Source organism: Lepisma saccharinum, chromosome 29 (assembly GCF_977018435.1).
Source record: "Lepisma saccharinum chromosome 29, izLepSacc3.1, whole genome shotgun sequence".
Taxonomy (NCBI): Eukaryota; Metazoa; Arthropoda; class Insecta; order Zygentoma; family Lepismatidae; genus Lepisma; species Lepisma saccharinum.
In genome coordinates this window covers 46042506-46063382 of record NC_139257.1, presented here as the reverse complement: position 1 = coordinate 46063382, position 20877 = coordinate 46042506, and the positions used below count along the sequence as shown (strand labels likewise).

At 33.4% G+C, this 20877-nt stretch overlaps 1 protein-coding gene across 1 annotated transcript in view; it reads left to right on the top strand.

The window, feature by feature from the left end:
* Positions 1-20877, top strand: part of LOC145981137 (ABC transporter G family member 20-like) — a 73637-nt gene that overhangs the window by 25631 nt on the left and 27129 nt on the right. The window contains exons 7-9 of the mRNA XM_083114248.1: positions 10740-10964; positions 17442-17524; positions 19285-19477. Of these exons, the coding sequence (XP_082970374.1) occupies positions 10740-10964; positions 17442-17524; positions 19285-19477 (501 nt within the window). The remainder of the gene's footprint in view (positions 1-10739; positions 10965-17441; positions 17525-19284; positions 19478-20877) is intronic.

Genomic DNA, 20877 nt, shown 5'->3' with positions numbered 1-20877 from the left:
TGGTTCTAGTTTTAGGGCTTTGACTACTACTTCTGCCGCTTCACTGGGCTTCAGGATTGAAATTTGACTCTCACCTGAGGGGGTCGGGCTTTGTGTCAGTGGGGGTGTAAATGAGGGTACTTTCTCCATATTAGATATTCTGTAATAAAGTAATGCACAAATAATTAGGCTTAAGAACATTAATCAGATAATTTTTTGAGTGCCAGCACGCCAGCTTAAATAAAGACAGAATGTTGAAAAAATAAAGGCGTGCTGAAAAATTCCTAAATATGGGGCTAAACGCGATGTCCATCAAAAATACATGCAACTCGAGAACAAAAGGGAATAAACGGAAACAATTGGGAACAATTGAGAATAAAAAGATAATGAGTAATAAGAATAAATATTAATAAAATTAACTAATATAAATTGATAATGAGAGACTTAACTCATGCAAAGCATAAGCAAAAAGAAGATAAAAATACTAAAGAGACAGCAATCTGATTTACAAATATTAAAGAATAGCTATAAATCTTTCTCACAAGATAGGAAAATGAATGTACCAAAGAATAAAAATGAAATTACACAAATAAGAAATCGTAACTATGCAATTGAATATTTAAACTAATGAAAGATTATTCAAGTCTTTTAATGATCGACATTTTTTCAGCGGCTCTTGAAATTTAACTTCTTTTTTAATAGTTTCAGTTTTTTTAACTGCACATGTTGTGCTTGCTCCAGAGGAGATATGTAAATTTAAAGTAAATCGTCCATAATTATCTCGTGGTGTTAAATTAACAACTCCTTTTTGATTATAGGATATATTATTAGCTTTTAAATATTTTACTACAGTTTTAGGATTAACTTTATATTTTTCACAAAATGTGGTCACAAAAAGGTGGGCAGGCCATGTGGCACGAATGGGAGAGGAAAGAGGAGTTTACAGAATTCTTGTTGGGAAACCTGATGGTAAGAGACCTGTAGGAAGGCCAAGATGAAGATGGAGGGACAACGTTGAGATGAACATAAGGGAAATTGGTAGAGATGGAAAAGAGTATATAGATCTTGCTCAAGATAGGGAGAGATGGAAGGCCTGTGTTGCTGCAGCCATGAACCTTCGGGTTTAAGAAGGCTAGAGAGTTAGTGGTAGTTAGTTAGTTTTTCACAAAAGGAATTAATAGAATTAGTTAAAAAATTATAGGATGTTAAAAGTTTAATAAATTCGTCAGGTGTAATTGGCCTTGACATCTTTTTATTTATATATATTATTTTTTAAAGTATTGTAAAGTAAGGTATTGAATGGTAATGTATAGTATTTAGTGTTAGGTATTGAATTGCAACGTATAGTATTGTATAGTAATAGAGTAGCGAATTATTGTAATATAGTACGGTAATAAGGAATGGCCCTGTAAAGTATGGTATTGAATGGTAATGTTTAAAAAATAAATCTAATTAAATGGAAAAACAAATCAAATTATTTACCCCCAGTGAGAGTGAATTAATAGGATTAGATAATTTAATAACCAATGTACCTGAATTACAAGAATTAATAGAAGAATCGGGTTATAATATTCAAACTATCAATAATGGTGTTAAAAACCTAAAAGGTCTTCCAGATTCATATAAAGATATGATAATAAGTTTTTTTAAATAATTGAATAACACACATATTACTAAAGAAATTTATAAATACTCTAATTTTAGAAATCAGGAAATAAGTGATAAATTATTAGCCAGAGAACAAGAATATAAAAAAATTATAACAAAACAAGCATCTAAACACAATGATGAAAGTGGTATAGATGAAATGAACAAAATGTTTAGTACGATGATAATAGAAACAAAAGACAATAAGAAGATAAGTAGATATACGAATAAAACTTTAAAAGATATAAAATTTCAAGATGATTTTAAACCTATATTTGTGAAGAAAGGTATTAACGAATATTCTAAAAAAGAATTATTAGAAATGAAAACTAGTAAAAAAGGTCCAACATTTAAAGATATTGAAAAAATTCAAATAGTTAATATTCCTGAAGGGATAAATATTATAAATGGGAAAATAAAATAAGAGATCATTAATTTCTAAGATTTAAATGCGTTTATCTATCAAGACGATTTAAATATAGCCGATATTTAAATTATTTTATAGCCTACATAAATAATTGTGATATTTTTCATACAACAAAATGTCAAGGTATTAATACAATTTTAAATGAATCAGTTTTTTTTATAATCCTAATTTGTATTTGCAGTGCACTTTGCTAAGTCCTTCGGACGCTTTGCTGCTTAGCCCCATAGGGGCACTTAAATTTCTATGCTGTGCTGGAGAATGTAATTCTCTAAATTGAAAAAAATATTTGAGAATAAATAAATGAACCAAGTTGTTTCAACCCAGATCAATGAGTCACAAGACAAAGCTTGCAACGCTAGCGCGTGTCCGAAGGGTCTAGCACATACGCTGAATTTCAAAAAAGAGTAAAAAGTCTGTACAGATCAGAAAATTCCGCAACCAATGAGTTTGATAGAATTATGATTAAAAATAAAAATGCTCAATTTAAAGAACATGAGAATAAAATTATAACTTCAGCTAAACTAGGTTTATTGAAAATTAAATTCTCTAGCTAAAAGCATTGAAAATATCTTTTCCTAAATAAATGGATGACATTCGGTGTTCTGTTTGTTTACTATTTAAACATCCAGATGAATTTTATAAGTACAAAAATCCCAATAGAAGATGTAAACAATGTAAAATCTATACAAATTGTAAACGTTTGCTATGTGAATGTGGTAGATATTATACTAAAACGCATTATCAAAGACACTTGCAATCAAATTTACATAAAAAGGGAATAGGTGTTTATTGAAATATTTTTTTTATAATAAATTGGTTGTTTTAAAATGGAAGAACGTTTAAATGAATATACATTAAAAGATTTATATACTATTGCAAAAAAATAGGTATAAAATATGTGAAGAGTTATACTAAGGATGAGTTATTAGGAGAATTTATAAAACAGTTTGAAAAAATTAAAAAAATAAGAAAATCAATATAATTTTTCCATTTGATCAGCATATAATAGTAGAAAGATCAAAGAAAGGAAGAATTAAGAAGATTAAATGCAAACAACGTGGTGAATACATTAGAAAAGATCAAATGCTCTTACATAAATTAAATAAACTTAAACTACCAGAGTTATATAATATTGCTAAAGGACTAAAATTACAATATATTACAAGATATAAAAAAGCTGAGCCGATAAAACAGATCATCAGGCAATATGAAAAACGTAAAAAAGAAGAAGAAAAAAATTAATGATTTATTCCCATTTGAAAAAAAATATTATAGTACCTCAAAAGAAAAAGTGTGTAAAACAAATGAAATGTGAAATTTGTGGTAAGTACATTAAAGAAACTAGGCTTCAGCTTCATAAAGCAAAACATAATCCTGAACCAGATTTTATTTTAGTTGAAGTTGCTTTTAAAGGTAGGTTATTAACCAATCAACATAACAATAAAGAAGGCAATACTGACATATCTTACTATATCGACTCAATTAAAAATAAAGCGAATAATCTTATTAAAAACGCTTTGGATATACATAAGAATATTAAAATTAATTTAGAGTTGGAATGTGATTTTAAAAATTTAGAACAAGAAATGATAAAGTTTCAATTACCAAATGTAATAATATGAGGAGAAAATGATTTAATTAATTACTGGGATACTCAAAGAGATTTATTTATATCCAGATGTGATGAATTAGAAAGGATCAGGCTGGGCTCTAAGCAGAATAGATAACATAAGAATTAATATTAACAAATATAAACCGTTAATTGGAAGTTCATATATTGCACTACCAAAATGGATAGAAGATAAGAAAGCATGTATCAATATAAGAAATAAAGATAATGAGTGTTTTCGATATTCAGTTTCATGTGCATTAAAAACACCAAAAAAAGATCCACAAAGATGGACACAATATCTCAAACCAGAATACAAAGATCTATTGAATATTAATGGAATTGAATTTCCAGTTAAAATTCAAGATATTCCTAAATTTGAAACACAGAATAAAATTAATATCACAGTATTCAGTTTTGAAGCTACTACGTTCTATCCATTATACCACAATAAAAAACAAGAATATGATAAAAATATTGATCTACTTTATTTTGAAAATCATTATTGTTGGATTAAAAGTTTAAGTCGTTTATTGAATAATCAATTAGAAATTAACAATAATAAAAAATATTTCTGCAGAAGATGTTTAAATTATAGTGCTAGAACTGAAGAAGCTGTTAAAAAACACCAAGTAATATGATCTTTTTGGGTGTTTTTTTTTTTGTAAGATCTATAGATACTTTATATGTATATTTCTGACGATTGTAATACATGTGATGTTCTCACATGTTTCTACAATAAAAATTATTATTATTATTGTTATTAATAATAATGAAACCTGTTTGCCTGTTATGCCTAAATCTAAAATAGACAATGGAATAGAAGTTAAACCAACGATAGCATTTAAAAATATTAAAAGAATGCTTAGACACCCGTATGTGATTTATTGTGATTTTGAATCAATCTTAAAGCCAATTCAGACATGTGAACTAAATCCAGAAAAATCATATACTCAGAAGACTCAGCTACACATTCCTTGCAGTTATGGACTTTATATAAAGAGTATCTATGAAACTATCCAAAATCCTTTAGAAATTTATAGAGGAGAAAATGCAGATAAAAGATTATAGAACAGATTACAGTCCAAGCCAAAACGATCTATAAATTATTAAAGGAAAATAAAACCATGACAGATGTAGATCTTAAAGAGTACAGAAAAGCTAAAACATGCTATCTATGCAAAAAAGAGTTTACAGACAAAAAATTTAAAAGTCAAAGATCACGATCATTATACCTCAAAATACAGAGGAGCAGCATGTAGAAATTGCAATTTAAAATACAAACAACCACTGTTTATTCCAATACTATTCCATAATTTGAGTTCATATGATTGTCATCTGTTTGTCAAGAATCTGGGAGAAGAGGCGCTAGACAAGTCAGCTGGACTGACGTCTAAAAGCAAATTAAAATTAATTCCAGATAATGAAGAGAAATATATTTCATTCAGTAAACTTTTAAAAATTGATGAAGGTATTATTGAATTAAGGTTTATTGATTCATTTAGATTTTAGTAGTTTAGATGCACTAAGTTCTAATCTAGAACCAGAACAGTTGAGAGAAACAATGAAATATTACTCAAATGATAATTTTGGTATTTTATCCAGAAAACAAGGGTCAAAAGTGATTATGAATATATGGACTCTTTTGAAAGATTCGATGAACCTTCTCTGCCTTCAATTGATAAATTTTATTCTACGCTAACAAAAGAAAGTATAAGTTGGTCTGAATATGATCATGCTAAAAAAGTTTGGAACAAATTGGAAATAAAAGACTTGGGTGAATGGCATGATTTGTATTTAAAATTAGATGTTTTACTATTAGCAGATATTTTTGAAAATTTTAGAGATTTAGCATTGAGCTCATATGGATTAGAACCTGTTTGGTATTATACTACTCCAGGATTTGCTTGGGATTGCATGTTAAAATATACCAAGGTTCAATTAGAACAATTAATGGATTATGAAATGTATTTATTTTTTGAGAAGGGGAATTAGGGGAGGAATAAGTCAATGCTCTAATAGGTATAGTAAATCAGATAAAAATACTCAAATTCATTATAATGATATGAATAATTTATATGGTCATTCATTATCACAAAAATTACCACAAAAAGATTTTCAATGGATGACTGAAGATGAAATAAATAATTTAGATTATATGCTAAACTTGGACAATGAAAAGGGCACCAGCCAAGCACCCCAAGGGGCTAGACCAAAGGTCGTTGGCTTTGACAGCATCGGTTATGTTTTAGAAGTAGATTTATCATTTCCAAAAAATCTAAAATTGCATAAAAGGTTTAATGACCTTCCACTTGCACCAGAGAATGTAATACCCCCTAATGGTAAAGTTCCTAAATTATTATGCCACTTTTATGATAAAAAGAATTATGTTGTACACTATAAAATATTAAAACTGTATACAGCACTAGGACTGAAAATAACTAAAACCCACAGAGGAATAAAATTTACTCAATCTGATTTTATAGCACTATATATCAAATTCAATACTGAACAGCGTCAGCAAGCAAAGAATGAATTTGAAAAGGATTTTTGGAAATTAATGTCTAATAGTGTATTTGGTAAAAGTATGCAATCAGTTAGAAAACAACAAAATATTAAATTATACTGTGACGACAAGAAAGTTCAGAAAGCAGTAAATAAGTCTAATTTTAAATCAAGAACAATTTTTAGCCAACATTTAGTAGCTGTACATAATTATAAAACATCTGTTAAATTTGATAAACCAAGTAGTATTAGATTTATCTAAAGCTTTAATGTATGATTTTTATTATAATGTTTTAAAAAATGAATTTGTTGACGATATAATATTATTATATACAGATACTGATGCATTCATATTTGAATTGAAAAATCACGAATACTATCGGTTTATGAAAAACCATTCTGATTTATTCGATACATCAGATTATCCAGATTTCTTATATAGTCATAAAAATAAAAAAGTTATCGGAAAAATGAAAGACAAACTTAATGGTATTGAAATTTTAGAATATGTAAGCTTAAGAAGTAAAATGTATGCTTATAGAACAGAAAATAAAGTAGATAAAAGATTAAAAGGAATTAAGAAACCAGTGCTAAAGAAAGAAATTCAATTTGAGGACTATAAAAACTGCTTACTCAATCAAAAAGAGTATTTCCATAAACAAAAAGTAATCAGGAGTCATAAACATGAAATCTATTCAGAAGAATTAAATAAAAAATCGCTAAGTTGGAAAGATGACAAAAGATATCTAATTCCTGGATCAACAGATACATTAGCACATGGTCATGTACTAGCATTATCCAAGATGTGTTTTGACACTTGAACTATGAGTGATAATAGAAACAAAATTTTAAGACACTTGAAATAAGACACATCCATTTTATTAAAAAGATATTAAATGGAAAGGAAATTAACCAAATTTATTAATGAAAACAGTAATTTTTAAGATTTTTTGAAATAAGTGCTAAGCACCAGATTAGTTCAAGCAGACTTGCCTCCAGCAAAGATAAGGAATCCCAGTTGTTCAGTCATCTGCCTTTGTATGAATCAAACCCTCATGCTTTTGGGTGAGTTAATCCTCTTATAATGGTTTCCTGTTTATAGGATTAGGCATCTTATTCATAGCACATAAAAAAATAACCACTCAAATGAACCGCCGTACCACCCACCATAAAGATTACATTGCATTCTGAAAGGGTACAGTGGTACAGTTTGTCTTGGTGTACCGCCTTTTTTATTTGGTGTTAGTGAACTCAACATGATAAACATGAGGAACGAACATGATGAACATGATGAACATGTTGAACATGACGAACATGATGAACATGACGAACACGATCAACATGATGAACATTATCGAATACAAAAACAAATATTCAAATTTATTTTTGTAAAAACCATTGTTTGGTTTTTTAGTCAAATCAATTGTTAAAAAACAATATTCAACACTCCAACATTGTTTACATATAGATTTAAAATCATTAAATGTAATATCAGTCACAACAAAATCATTCAATATCATTTCCAAATAATAATCGCTTTGTTTAAAGATCATATAGAATTTATTACTGATTGCTAGACTGATTGTCTTTAATTAGGAATTGCTCATTTATTTCGCCGTATTGAAAAATAAAATATATTTGAAGAAAATAGTAATTACACAAGACGATAAAATGAAATTTTAACTAAACGATCGTTATGATAATTAAACGGGTAGGTAACGGTTTAGCATTAGTGACGCAGGGTGCAGGTGCCGATTGGCTCTGACTACCCATATTACCTAAATTAATTTTAAAAATATATAAAAATAATAAAACTTACCGAAACAAGTCACAGAAAAACTCACAAACGCATAACCTCCAACATATCATCAGCTGCCGTTACGTTTCCATTTCCGTAGACGGCATTCTGTTCGCCGGTCTTGATGGAGTTCCCTCGATTACTCACAGATGGTGCTAATATACTAATTCGGGCCAAATTCAAGCGACAATTAGATGCTGTGAACATGCAATTCTTGGGTAATTTTTTGCACGGACGTTAGATAGGTACTTAACATGAACAAAAATCATAGTACGTATAATATAATACAACAAAAAGTGTATTGTAAAATTTTAAAAAAGTCCTGAAGCTAACTATAAAAATAATAAAATTAAAGTTGCCAAAATTAGGTTGAGTACATCGTTGGAGTAAAACGTTAGCCCTAAAAGTCGTATCTTTTTTATTAAAAATGTGCCCCTTGATCAAATTCCGCTAATGTTTTTTTAGGAATTTTAAGCGATGGGGTTTGCTTTGAATGTATGTATGTGTTAAATTTTGGTGGGTGTGGTACTGTTTTTTGTAAGCTTTTAATTCAGAGTGCACCAGGAATAAATTGACGGTTTAAGAGGTGTAGTGTTTTTTAGTAAAATTTATTAGTTGAGTAAGTGTTTTTTTAATTAAAAAGACTTTTTTTGTTCTCCCTTATACCCCTTAATCGATTTGCGCTAGAACTCATTTTTGCATAAAATTATTGATAAGGGGGTGATTTTTTTATTAAAAGGTTGTGTTAAAAATATGTATTTTTATTAAATTTAGTTATTTTTGTCTTAAAAATTCAAAACCTTACGAAGTAGAGTTTCAATCTTAAATTTGAGTGTGCTAGAAAATACGATGGTAATAAATAGTTTAAGGGGCTCTATTATTAGAAAAAAAGTGTTAAGGGAAGATTGTTTGCATGAAATTATTGTTATTTTCTAGATTTGTTTAGTAGTTTTTGTTATTTTGTCTTAAAAAATTCAAACCTTAAATTTGGGTGCCCTCGTAGCTTGATCGAATTGCGCTGAAGAATAATACTATTAAGGGGCTCTATTTTAAAGGAAAATATTATGTTTTTGCAGTTACTAGTGCAAAAATTGGTAGTTTTTGTGCAAAAGTTGATGGTTTTTGTTAATATTTTTATTCCTTAAATTTGGGTGCGCTAGAAATAACATTTTGATATCTACTGATTGGTTTTGTCAGGATTCCATATTATAAAGGAATATCGGAAAAAATAGAAGAGACTGTAAAGGAATATGGGGTTAGGTGTGGGATGAAGGCCTCCCGGAATATAGAAAAACACTTCACAGAATATAAAAAGGGAGGAAGTGGGAAGGAGAACACAGAAGGACAAAAAGGTGTATACAGGATAGAATGCGAATGTGGCAGGGAATATATCGGGCAGACGGGAAGAAGCATGCACGTGAGATGGGGGGGGGGGGGAGCATGATGACGACATCAGAGAAGGAGTCCCCAAAACAGGGATATCACAACATCTTATTAAAAGTGAGCATGAAATCGTAAAAAGTGAGGTCATCAGGAAAGAGGAAAATAAATCAGGTAGACATTTTTATGAAGCCGCGAATATTTGCAAACTTAACAGGGATGATGGCAATTTGGAAGAAGGGGTGGGTTAGACTTTTCAAAAAATGGGATAAGAAAAAAAAACAGAACCTAAGATCGGCTTTCATGTTACTCCTGAGGTCATCGAGCGGCCGGTGAGGAATGAGAATTTGTACTAGAATGGTGACATAATAGGAGGGGAAGGTGGGACTGAATAGGAGGGGACGTGGGTTTTTATCGATTTCATGTGTTCCCGTTTTTAAGTGGTTTAAATTGAAATAAGTGGTTTGTCTTTACGGGATTTTTAATATAAGGAGTTTTTTAATTAGGAATTTGTCAGGCATAGTTTTAAGTGTTTTCAACCCTACCCTCAACCTAATCCTCTTTCAACACTTTTCAACGTGGCACTATGTTCAATGCTTAGGAAAATATTTACGAACCTGATGAAGGGGGCAGTTGGACCCTAAAACCTTGATCCAAAAAAGCTTCATACTCAATCATGTAAGTAGTGTTAAATTTAACTTAATACAATTTAATGTTGTTTATTTTATTTAATAGTGAGTAATACGCATCAAGCTACAATATGTTATGATTCATAATCCGCTATGAGCAGTGTGTGGTGAATCTGCTCCAAGTCATGCAACTGTGTTCCACTAGCTGGCAGGTTTCACAGCCAGATGTGCAAGTGCCAAGAAAGGAACCCCCACAGTCTTATGCCTGCCGTTCATTTCTATGTCAGACATCTGTTGAATCAGGGGTTTGAAATGAGCAACGAAATCCAGGGCTGGTTCCTTTCTTGGCACTCGCACTTCCGTCTGTAAAACTTGCCACCCAGCAGAACACAGTTGCACGACTTGGAGCAGATTCACCACACACTGCTCGTATCGGATTGTGAATCATAGCTGTAGGTACACCTTTCCACAGGAACCATATGGTACACCTTTGACCTTCCATGCTCATATAGTACACCTCCACTTGGCAGCAGGTTACTTGTCCACAACTCCTACTACACTGTGAGAAACAAATGCCTGTCATGAGGTGCTGTGTTCAGCTAGGAAAATGAAAATCGGGTGGTGCACAGTTCAAGGTCACCGCTCTTACACACCACCCTCACTTCGGTTCTCTGTTGCGGCATATAGGCACTTGGGGCACAGTCTCAATCAATTCTGAGCGGTCCAAGTGTAAATATGTGTAATTATCTTATCCATATTCCTAAGGTTGGTTTTCTAAGAGGAGGGCATCTGGTGGTTGAGGGTGCACCTGAAGATCTTCTCAATAAGTTCTCCCTGCAAACACTCGAGGCTGTTTTTCTAACACTTGCCCACCAAGCAGGGGACCTCGACAGAGAAGAGATTGTCCAAGAAAGACGGAGGAGCCGTGGAATATTGCCAAAAACTGTAATGGAATGGAGTACAAAATCATCCCAAAGCTTGATTCGGAAGGTAAGTTTGCAATGTATGTAGGTACTTATTTTTCCGAAGGCATGTTGGTAATGTCATCACCTTGTAATCAAAGGGTCCTGGGTTCGATACCTGGTGTTGGCAAATTGCACAGTGGTTCAGATCCCACTTTAAACTGTATATAGGGTGACCATATATCCCGTTTTGACCGGGACAGTTCCTTTTCAGAGGCATGTCCCGGTCATTCCATGCATATTATTAAAAAGCACTATTTGTCCCATTTTATAAAAGTCTAGAAGTTATCTTGAAAACAAAGTCTAAATTTGAGAGATATTTCACGCTAAGAAAGATGTATTGTTTTGTATGTGTTCCATCATATGTAGAACAGTGAATAAGCATGCAGTTTCTCTACTGAATTGCAACAGTAATTTAAAGTTCCTGCATCTTGACAGAAACTCAAAAGGAAAATCTAGAGCTGTGTGTCTGATATGTAGGTTAAGGTTTTCGGGGAGATTTATGAACAATTGATGAAGAATGAAGCTACTCTCAAGAAGATTGGTTCTTCTGCTAAATACTTCTGGCATTACTCAATTTCAGCATAGGACTAACATCAAAGGTTGATCAGAAAGAGCGAGATTATAATAATTAATACCTTTTCACAAAGGGAGATCATATTTAATTTATTGTTTATGATGTATCATTTATGTGATCCATCCTTTAATAAATAAAAATAATATGCTATTAATAACAATAATTTTATAATTAGACCTAATCGATTCTTCAGTAGGGGGAGGGGGCAAACTGATCTTGGGGTGTCCCATTTTTGGGTCAAAATATTATGGTCACCCTAACTGTAGGTCCAGTCCCGATTAGCCAACCTGTGCATAAAATGGACTTAAAACATCAATTCAGTTTTCTTATTTATCATCACTTTTCTGCTACGTTTGGACAATCACAATGACCAGGATGAATGATTGGATGAAATTGACAACAAGACCTGCACATGAAGAACATCCATGCCCAGGCAAGACTCAAACCTGTGACTTTGATGGTGAGATCATATTCAATGGGCTTATCCACCAAGATATCAAATTTGCCATTACGTACTTGAAAATACAATTTTGGTTATAACTAGGGCCCGGACTTTTAGGATTTTATAGACATCATTTTAGGCTTTATAAAGAGATGATTTAGCCCTTTTTAGGATTTTTTCCCTACCCGTATTTTTATTGAAATCAATCACAAATCTTTGCATTTACATGAGCATCAATACTGCAAACACATTTTCCTTCACATGTTACATGTTTACTGAACTTAAAGCATACAAAAACACAGTTTTTAGAAAATACAGAAAATAATAAAAACTCAAAGTTCCAGTTTTTAAAATACCAAGTTAAAGGTTAGCATACAAAATGAAATCGTCACTTTTTTTAAGATGAAGTGTTGCAATGATCAACCATGTACAATCCCACATTATCTGTTGTGAAAGATTTCCTATGTCCCTCAACACATTTTTGTATTGAGAAAAGGTTCGTTCCACACAACATGAAGTGATTGGTGCATACTTCATAGATGCAAGTTCTTTAGGTCCCCATGGTAATTCTCCACTTATTTGCTCTCATTGGAGAGCTGCAGATATGTCCTTCATCTTCACATATCCAGGATTTCGTTCCAGGACTTTAGAGAGCTTTGAAGAGAGTACACCGCCCAATACCCCTGGTACTTCCTTCTTTGAAAGTGTTTCAATGATGTTCATTGCTTCGTTTATTGGAAGTGATGCACCTTCCAGGTGTTCAATGGTAGCAGGATAGTCAGCGAAGTTGGATTTTATGAATGCAAGAGAAGCGATATTTTTGCTATTATGTAGAGCATTCTTTGCCGTCGAGATGCAAGCAGCTTCGTTGCTGTCAAATTTGTCCACAACACTTTTTATTTCCTGATAATGTTCAGCGTAGTAGAGTGCAGCTGACAACCAAGTTCCCCAGCGAGTGATGATTGGCTCTGGAGGAAGAGGTATTTCTGGTAGCAACTCTTTGAATGTCTGAATGTAACTTGGTGATTTCAGGAAAACTTTCTTGACAGAAGAAACAATATCATTTACTCCTGGGAAATTGTTTCTTATTTCTTCTGCATACCGATGTAAACCATGGGCTAGGCACGTCACGTGGATCATATTTACATAGAAACTTGACAGAACCTCTGCTTTAATCATATAGGCAGCACTATCACTAAGCAGGAGGAGAAACTTTTCATCTCGATTCTCTGTAGGCCATAAGATATGTAGGGCTTCTCTAATAACCAAAGCTATAGTGCTGTGATTTGTTTTCTTTAGTTCTTTGCATAGGACTAGATGCGGTTTTCCAGGTTCGGCAGAATCGAGCTTACCGCTGACAACATTGGCAATGTAATGGCAGCAGCTATCCATGGTCTCATCAACACAAAGCCACATGTAATGGTCACTTATGTCGGCTTTTATGGTATCTAGTGTCTTCTCATAGAGGAGCTTCAAAGAGTTCTTCCGCAAAGTAGACTCATCTGGAATTTTGCGACCACTAATATCTTCAAGGAAACTGTGTAAAACCTTGTTCTTCAACACATTCCATGGCACGTTTGCTGATACAAATGCCTCACACAACCGCATATTAAAAATGTCCAAACCGTAGAACTTGCCGCAGATGAAGAAATAAACTGTTGAATCAATGTTTTCTGCTTTCTTGCGATATTATTTTTGTGGGTTGTCGACTCCTTATGTTGCTCAAAATGTGATTTTTTGTCACAACTTAATTGTTTTTGACACACTTGACAAAAGATTACCTTACCATCTGTTGAAAAATGGGAATCGTTAACAATCCATTGTCGAAGTAAATTACTTTCACTTTAGGCATGTTGCAGCAGGAATAACTTGGACTAGCTCTGTTCTCTTCTCTATTCTAAACTGTAACTGCTTTTCTTACATTTACAATCTTAAACAGGAATCTGTTGGATCACAACAACAATGCTGCAGCATTAGGCCCATTCCTGAAATAGGCCCAGATGAAAACAGACGAGAATTTTCCGAAAGCTGAACAGTTTTCTTTTGCTATATTAACCTGATAATAAATCTTAGAATGAAATTTGGAGCCCCAATTTCGGATGCCTAGACACAGGTAGTAAAATTTTCACCTTGAAAGTTAGTTGTATACATAAAAATTGAGAGTATGCACCATCAGGCCGAATTTCGTCTTAATCCGGCCCTGGAGGCATTTAAGCTATCGACTACAAAACCATGAAATATCAGAAAGTCAAATTCAATGCCTTAAAAAATGAACGGAATGTGAATTTAGACTGCAGAAAAACATAACTATTGATGAGCAACAGGGACTGTGAAATTCACAGGGAAAGCAGCATTAGCGTGAGGCCTTGAAACAAATACTAGGCCTATATGTCATTAAGTATTTGGCAGAGCATGATCTTGCATTACGGGGCCTGGGGCATAAAATATTCGCGGGACGTACTATACATATTTCAATTTTTCTTCCTTAGCCTGAAGTACAGGTTTCCTACAAAATCATAATGTAAACACTATTACATTTTCATTTAGTTTTCATTCTGATGTACGTCGTTACCAGGTGGAGGCACATGGCACAGTCGTTTGGATCCCACTTTAAACTGTAGGTTCGGTACCGATAAGCCTCTCTGGGCATAAAGTGGACTTACAACAACAAATCAATCAATCTGACGTTCATTATATTTAATTGCAAAAACGGGAATGTTTAATATCATATTGTTACTTTAACTAAAAAGTAGCAATATTTAATCATATCAAATAACATAATTGTTTTCTTTACTTTTCATTGAATTTTGACACTGTAGTGAATTTGCATTACTTCCATAAAATAATATTTTCATATCATATTTCATTCTATAAGTAACCAAACAATAGCCTATATGTTAAGTATTTTTGATACACATATTTGTAACACTCTCTTTATGTCGTGGCCACTTTGTTTATGATTTCAGTAATTTTGGATATATTTAAGTATGTCAAAATAAGATACGAATGCAGGCTATATCAGATTAGTTACTTAATGGAAGCACCAGCATCCTATAAACTCTTTAAAAAAACGCACACAAGTTGCCACCCCTGTCATGATGCCCTTTCCGTATTTAGTGCGTTTTCTGGCAGAAAAAAATCATATCAACAACAAGGGTAAATTTACAGTACATGCCTGCGAACACAAAGAATAAGAAAAAAAAATTCTGGGGCTTGTATCGCTAAAATTAGGTCTCAATCAGCAAAAGTCATTAAGAAAAGCTGGTTGCCAAATTTTAAATTTTATTGGTGTTAAACGGCGATACTGCAAACGCACGCTTTTATTTAACAATAGGTAATAATTGCACAATTCTAATAACCAGGTTGGCGTTAGAGAATAATTTTACAAGAAACGGATGCTATCGATATTTTAACATTTCATAATACAAGGGCCTTGCGGATATAGTTCGCACTGGGACTTGCGTTCCCTAAAGGTGGCCTAGCTTTCAGGAAGTCCTGGATGAGCTTTCAGCTAATAAGGAGCAGAAGGCAGAAACGAGAAACCAGAGTGCGGGATTTTCACGCAGGATGAACGAACTTGAGACAGCAGTTATGGCGACTGCCTGAAACAATATCCTTGGCCGTCTCAACAGTACGAGCATTAGCCTCCAAGATCCTACAGTCAGCCTGAATACGGCAACTGGCTTGATGGCATCACTGGTCGACACGGTTCAGTTTGCACGGGATAGATTTGACGTGTATGAGCAGATGGCGACCAAAAAGGTTCAACACGGCAAATACAAAGATGAGCAGCATCGAGGCCGTAAGCGAAAGTGAATGCCTGATGAAGGAGTTGCAAACGAAGCAGATCTCAGCCAAAGGGGAACGTTAAAAACTCAGACGTATCTGGTCATGATCGACAGTCTGTTAGCTGAACTGGAAAAGCATATGAAGGCATATGACGATATTTGTAAAACATTCTGGTTTCTCTCGGAGCTTACGTCATTGACCATTGATCAGATCGAGGAAAAAGCAAAGAATCTCGACAGCTGAGCTGGTACAGTTTGCTACATTTATGCGCACTCAGAAACCGGTGACTGTGAACAAATTAGCAGAGTTTACCATGTGCAGGCTTCTGTCATCGTTGAATCCTTCTCAGACATTTCCAAGCGTCGAGATTGCGTTGCGCATCTATCTGTGCATGATGGTGTCCAATGCCTCCAGCGAACGGAGCTTCTCAAAGTTAGGAATAGTCAAAGCATGCTGGCACTTATGAGCATTGAGCACGAGCTGCTGCGCAACCTTGACTTCACTGACACGATCGAAGAGTTCGCGCTTGCTAAGGCTCGAAAACAGCAATATAAGAAAGCAGCACTAGCGCACCTCTCATAATTATTTCATGGTACATTATCATAATCACAATAATAATAATAATAATAAAACAAAAAAACAAGAGAAACATTAAAATAGAAAAACTATATACATATATATATATTAATCACAGTATGTAAGTGCATCAGGCCCAATTTGCACTGCAGCATCAGGCCCAATTTCATCTTAATCCGGCCCTGGCTACACTGGAATTCATTTATTAGGTACTAGGTTGTTAAGTTCAGCTGATGTTGAGTAAACCCCCTGGTCATTATTTTATACATAATATTATAGTCGTATGCACAAACTTTCGCAGGTACTGTCAATTGAAAACTGTACAATCACAATCAATGTAAATTCTGTAGAAATAAGTATTTTGCTAGTGAGCAAAATATATTTAATTTTGGACTTGCTAGTATTTTTTTATGTTTTCTGCTTCTGAACAATTGGAAGCATGAATTAGAAATGAATTCTGAGTCTAAGCTGGTTCATAATCTAGAATACATTATCATTCCAATCATGCTATAATGAAAGGGTTTTGGGTTTGATTCCAAGGGGGGGGGGATACATACCTGATTAACATATCTGTGCATAAAGTGGACTTGAACAAACTACCATTTCAAGTGATTATTTAACTGATGTCTGATGTTTCTACCTCACGTGCTGGTCCCAGTGACGGAGTTGTTAGCACATCACACTACAATGCCATGGGTCCCAGGTTTGAATCCAGCCTGGGCATGGATGTTTGTGAGTGTCCATTCATCACATCATCACTTATCCCCGTCTTCGCAAATTAGCCAAAAGTGGCACAAAAAGCGAAGTAAAATAAAAGCAAATCAATCAATCAATCTACTTCACGCTTTTTGCAGAGATGTTCCAGAAGACCATATGAATAAGATGCAGGGTGCTGAGAGTACAAAACATATAAATCGTTGCAGTTTGCATAGATTTAATTGTAATTTGATTAATTAATTCTATTACTGAATCTTATTTGATTTGTATGAGATTTTTTGAATATGAAAATCATCTGTTTGCTATCAAATAATGTCATTTATGTTTTATCAATTTCAGTAAACATGTGATCAATTTATATAGTCCAACTACATTGACTAATACATATTTATTCTTTCACATAGTGGATATTTTTGTACGGCATTTCCATGAATCACATTCGTGGCTTGGTTGTGAAGAATGCATTGACACACATAAGAAATATTGGGTAAGTAAGAATTTATAAGCTAGTTACTCTTTCTCATGTTATCACATTCAACCTATTGATTACACAGAAGAATTCTCTAACTTAAATCTTTGGGGTTGTGTTTGAACTACAAATTGTATGCTGATTAAAACTCATAAAAAAGGCAAGAGTAGTTCACAGTTTATTTTATTCTCCTTTGTCCCTATTATTTTTCAATCTTCTTTAATTTTATTGATTCCATATTTATATAAGTAGTTTGTAACTTGCTTTGATTAGCCTACTGGACTAATTCTTAATTCTCTTGCAGTCTACAGTTCTTGCAAGCACATAAATGCAATTCTTGCTGTTACGTTTATTGTCCCTGAAATGTAAGAGCAAATAATTTGTTTATGTGCTGGTAAGAACCATAGACTACAAGAGAAATAATTCTACAATGCAAACAATGTGTACATACAGAGAAGGAGACCTTGAAATATGAATGCAGGTGCAACTTCCAATTGGGCAATGTCATTGCTGAGTGATGAAAAGTGAGAGACATTGGCTGGGAGGAAGTTGTGGCTGATCGGGGAGTTGCATTTGGGGAGTGTTGGGAGAAGGTGGTGCCAGAGAAAGAGTAGCATTCTGGAAGTGAGGAGGTACCAGAGGAGATAGAGAAGGTGTTAGGTAAGTGAGAGGTGTCTACTTCTTGTCCACATTCGGAACCCGCATGGTCTGGGTGTCATAATAAATATTGGTAAGAAATTAAAGCGAGTGTCTCTACTGCTATATCCCTGTACTGCCAGTAAGGCAGTTCAACAGTATATACAAAACTATACCTACATATAAAAGTTTTTCTTGTATGTACACATTGCTTGCATTATAGAATTATTTTCCTGTAGTTTACGGTTATTACAAGCATAAGAAAACAGTTTTTCTTTGTGACGTTTCAGGAGAACACACGCTCCTTTCATCAGACATTTATTTTCATTTTGACTAAAGATACAGTTATAACAATGGTTAGTAATTTTTTAAACAAAAAGAATGCCTTATAAAATGGATGGTGTCAATGTTACATTGTTGTAATATAGCAACTTAACTGTGAAAAGAAGCAGTCTGTTTTATTTTTATTTCAGATTTTTTTAAAATGATGAATCCCAAATATCATCAGGTAATTCAAATTCATCATTGTTTTCACAAAGTCTCTTGATGTTTTCTGTTACATTAAATTTTAAAGATGGTGGCCTACTCCATTTGTGAAAAAGAAAACTCCATACTGGATCTATGTTACCATTATTTAATTTATTCCAGTGTTCTTCTGCAATGAACGATGCTTCCCAGACATTCAACTCTGTGTTTCCCGTTAATCTTTTTAAAACCCTTGTCTTTGAATCAAATGCTTCTCTTCGATGATATGAAAATGGCAATAAGATGGCACGAACATGATTTGGACATTATAAATCTAAACCCAAGAACAGGTTTGTCAACTCAAAATAAAACAGACTGCTTCTTTTCACAGTTAAGTTGCTATATTACAACAATATAACATTGACACCATCCATTTTATTAAAGGATTCTTGTTGTTTAAAAAATTACTAACCATTGTTATAATTGTATCTTTAGTCAAAATGAAAATAAATGTCTGATGAAAGGAACGTGTGTTCTCCTGAAACGTCACAAAGAAAAACTGTTTTCTTATGCTTGTAATAACCATAAACTACAGGAAAATAATACATATAAAAGATGTGAGATTATTATTTCTGTGTATATTAGTCATTAACTTGATTTTCATTCATCACCTTTAGGGTCATTGTGTTTTCTCTTATTCTACCGATGATACAAGCAAGTCTTTTCTGTATTTGCATTGGAGGTGACCCAAAATATGTCACGGTCAATATTGTGAATGAAGATGCAACCGAGGAGCAATGCAAGGCGAACCTAACAATTCACTACAGTTGTTGGTTTATAGATCAATTCAAGAAAAAACATGAACAAATAGTAAGTATAACTCCTATACATTCGTTAATGTAAATGCAGTTTAACCTTTAACTCCAGTGCATACAAATGCAATGAGTTCACTGCAGAAGCACACTGTGTTTTCGCAGTGAATCCGCTCAATAAGTCTGCATAATGCCAGATACAAGTGCAGGTTCAAGGTGTAAAAATCCTACTCAGATGAACCAGGAGTTAATCAGATGTTCAGTTTCAACAAGTTGACTCTAGACTTTTAATACATTAAAGCAGTGTGATGGAAGTGAAACTAGTAAGTTAGAAATATAATAAGTTTTAAAAAATAAATCAGGAAGTCAATAAGTCATCTTGCGTGTGCCGTTATACCAGGGTGGGAAATCACCAGTGTTTGGAAGTAACTAGTTACAAGTAACAGTTACTTTTTTGAGAAAATGTAACTAACTAGTTACTTTCAAAAGTGAGTAACTGTAACTGTAACAGAGTTACTTTTTTTACGATAGAAGTAACATTTTAACAGTTACTTTGCGACACTTAAATTGCTATGTAAGTGTCGTAAATTTTTGGCGATTTAGGACTTAAATTGAGCCGGAATTCAGTTTCTGCTGCGATATAAAAGCCCATCCTTTGATACATTAATTCTTGCAAACAATAGATGAAGAGGAAAGGAGAAAGTTGTTCTTGTCGATGTGCAGTTGGTAGGCTCCAACCAGGTGCCAGGAATTTCAAGGTTTTATCGTATGTTTAATCTTTCGTTTGGCAGACCTGAATTCCAAAGCGATATGCACACCTCGGAAGGGGGGTGGATTTCCCAGAGGCGGGAAGATAAGCTTCTAGGAGGAGAATTCCTTCCTACTGCTGACAGTTTGCAATTGTCAGTTGTGTGCTGTGAAGTGTCTCTTGATTCTGTAGTTTGTTCCTCTGTGGTGTTCCTCAGTGAATAACTTCCCCCTTCTGTAAGCAGCATCCAATAGGTTTTTTCTTTGCTATAATATCGAATTAAACTGAAAAGGGAAAACTGAAGAAGACGAGACTCGAGAGCTAGCAAGTGTGCATATGAATGGAAAACAATGTAATTGTTTCCACGTGATCTCATTTATCTCCGTTACTGATAATTTAAAAATGGAAGTAAAAATATTCCCGGATGGAATTCGCTTACTTACGATTATTCAGCATTTATGGAAATTTTTAAAAAAGTAATACATTTTGGTAAGTGCTATTCGTTTAAGATGTATGAGAACTCATTTTATTGAAATGACAAATGTAACAGATCTCGCCATTGTTATTGATACAACAGTGAATTACAACAATCAAGTGACAAACGAATGAATCAGATAGAACTTAAGGGGTAAGTTTAAAATGCCATTCTCACCTTCATTGATAACGTAAAATTATAGGCTACTGCATTATAATTTTTATCATTTTCTGGT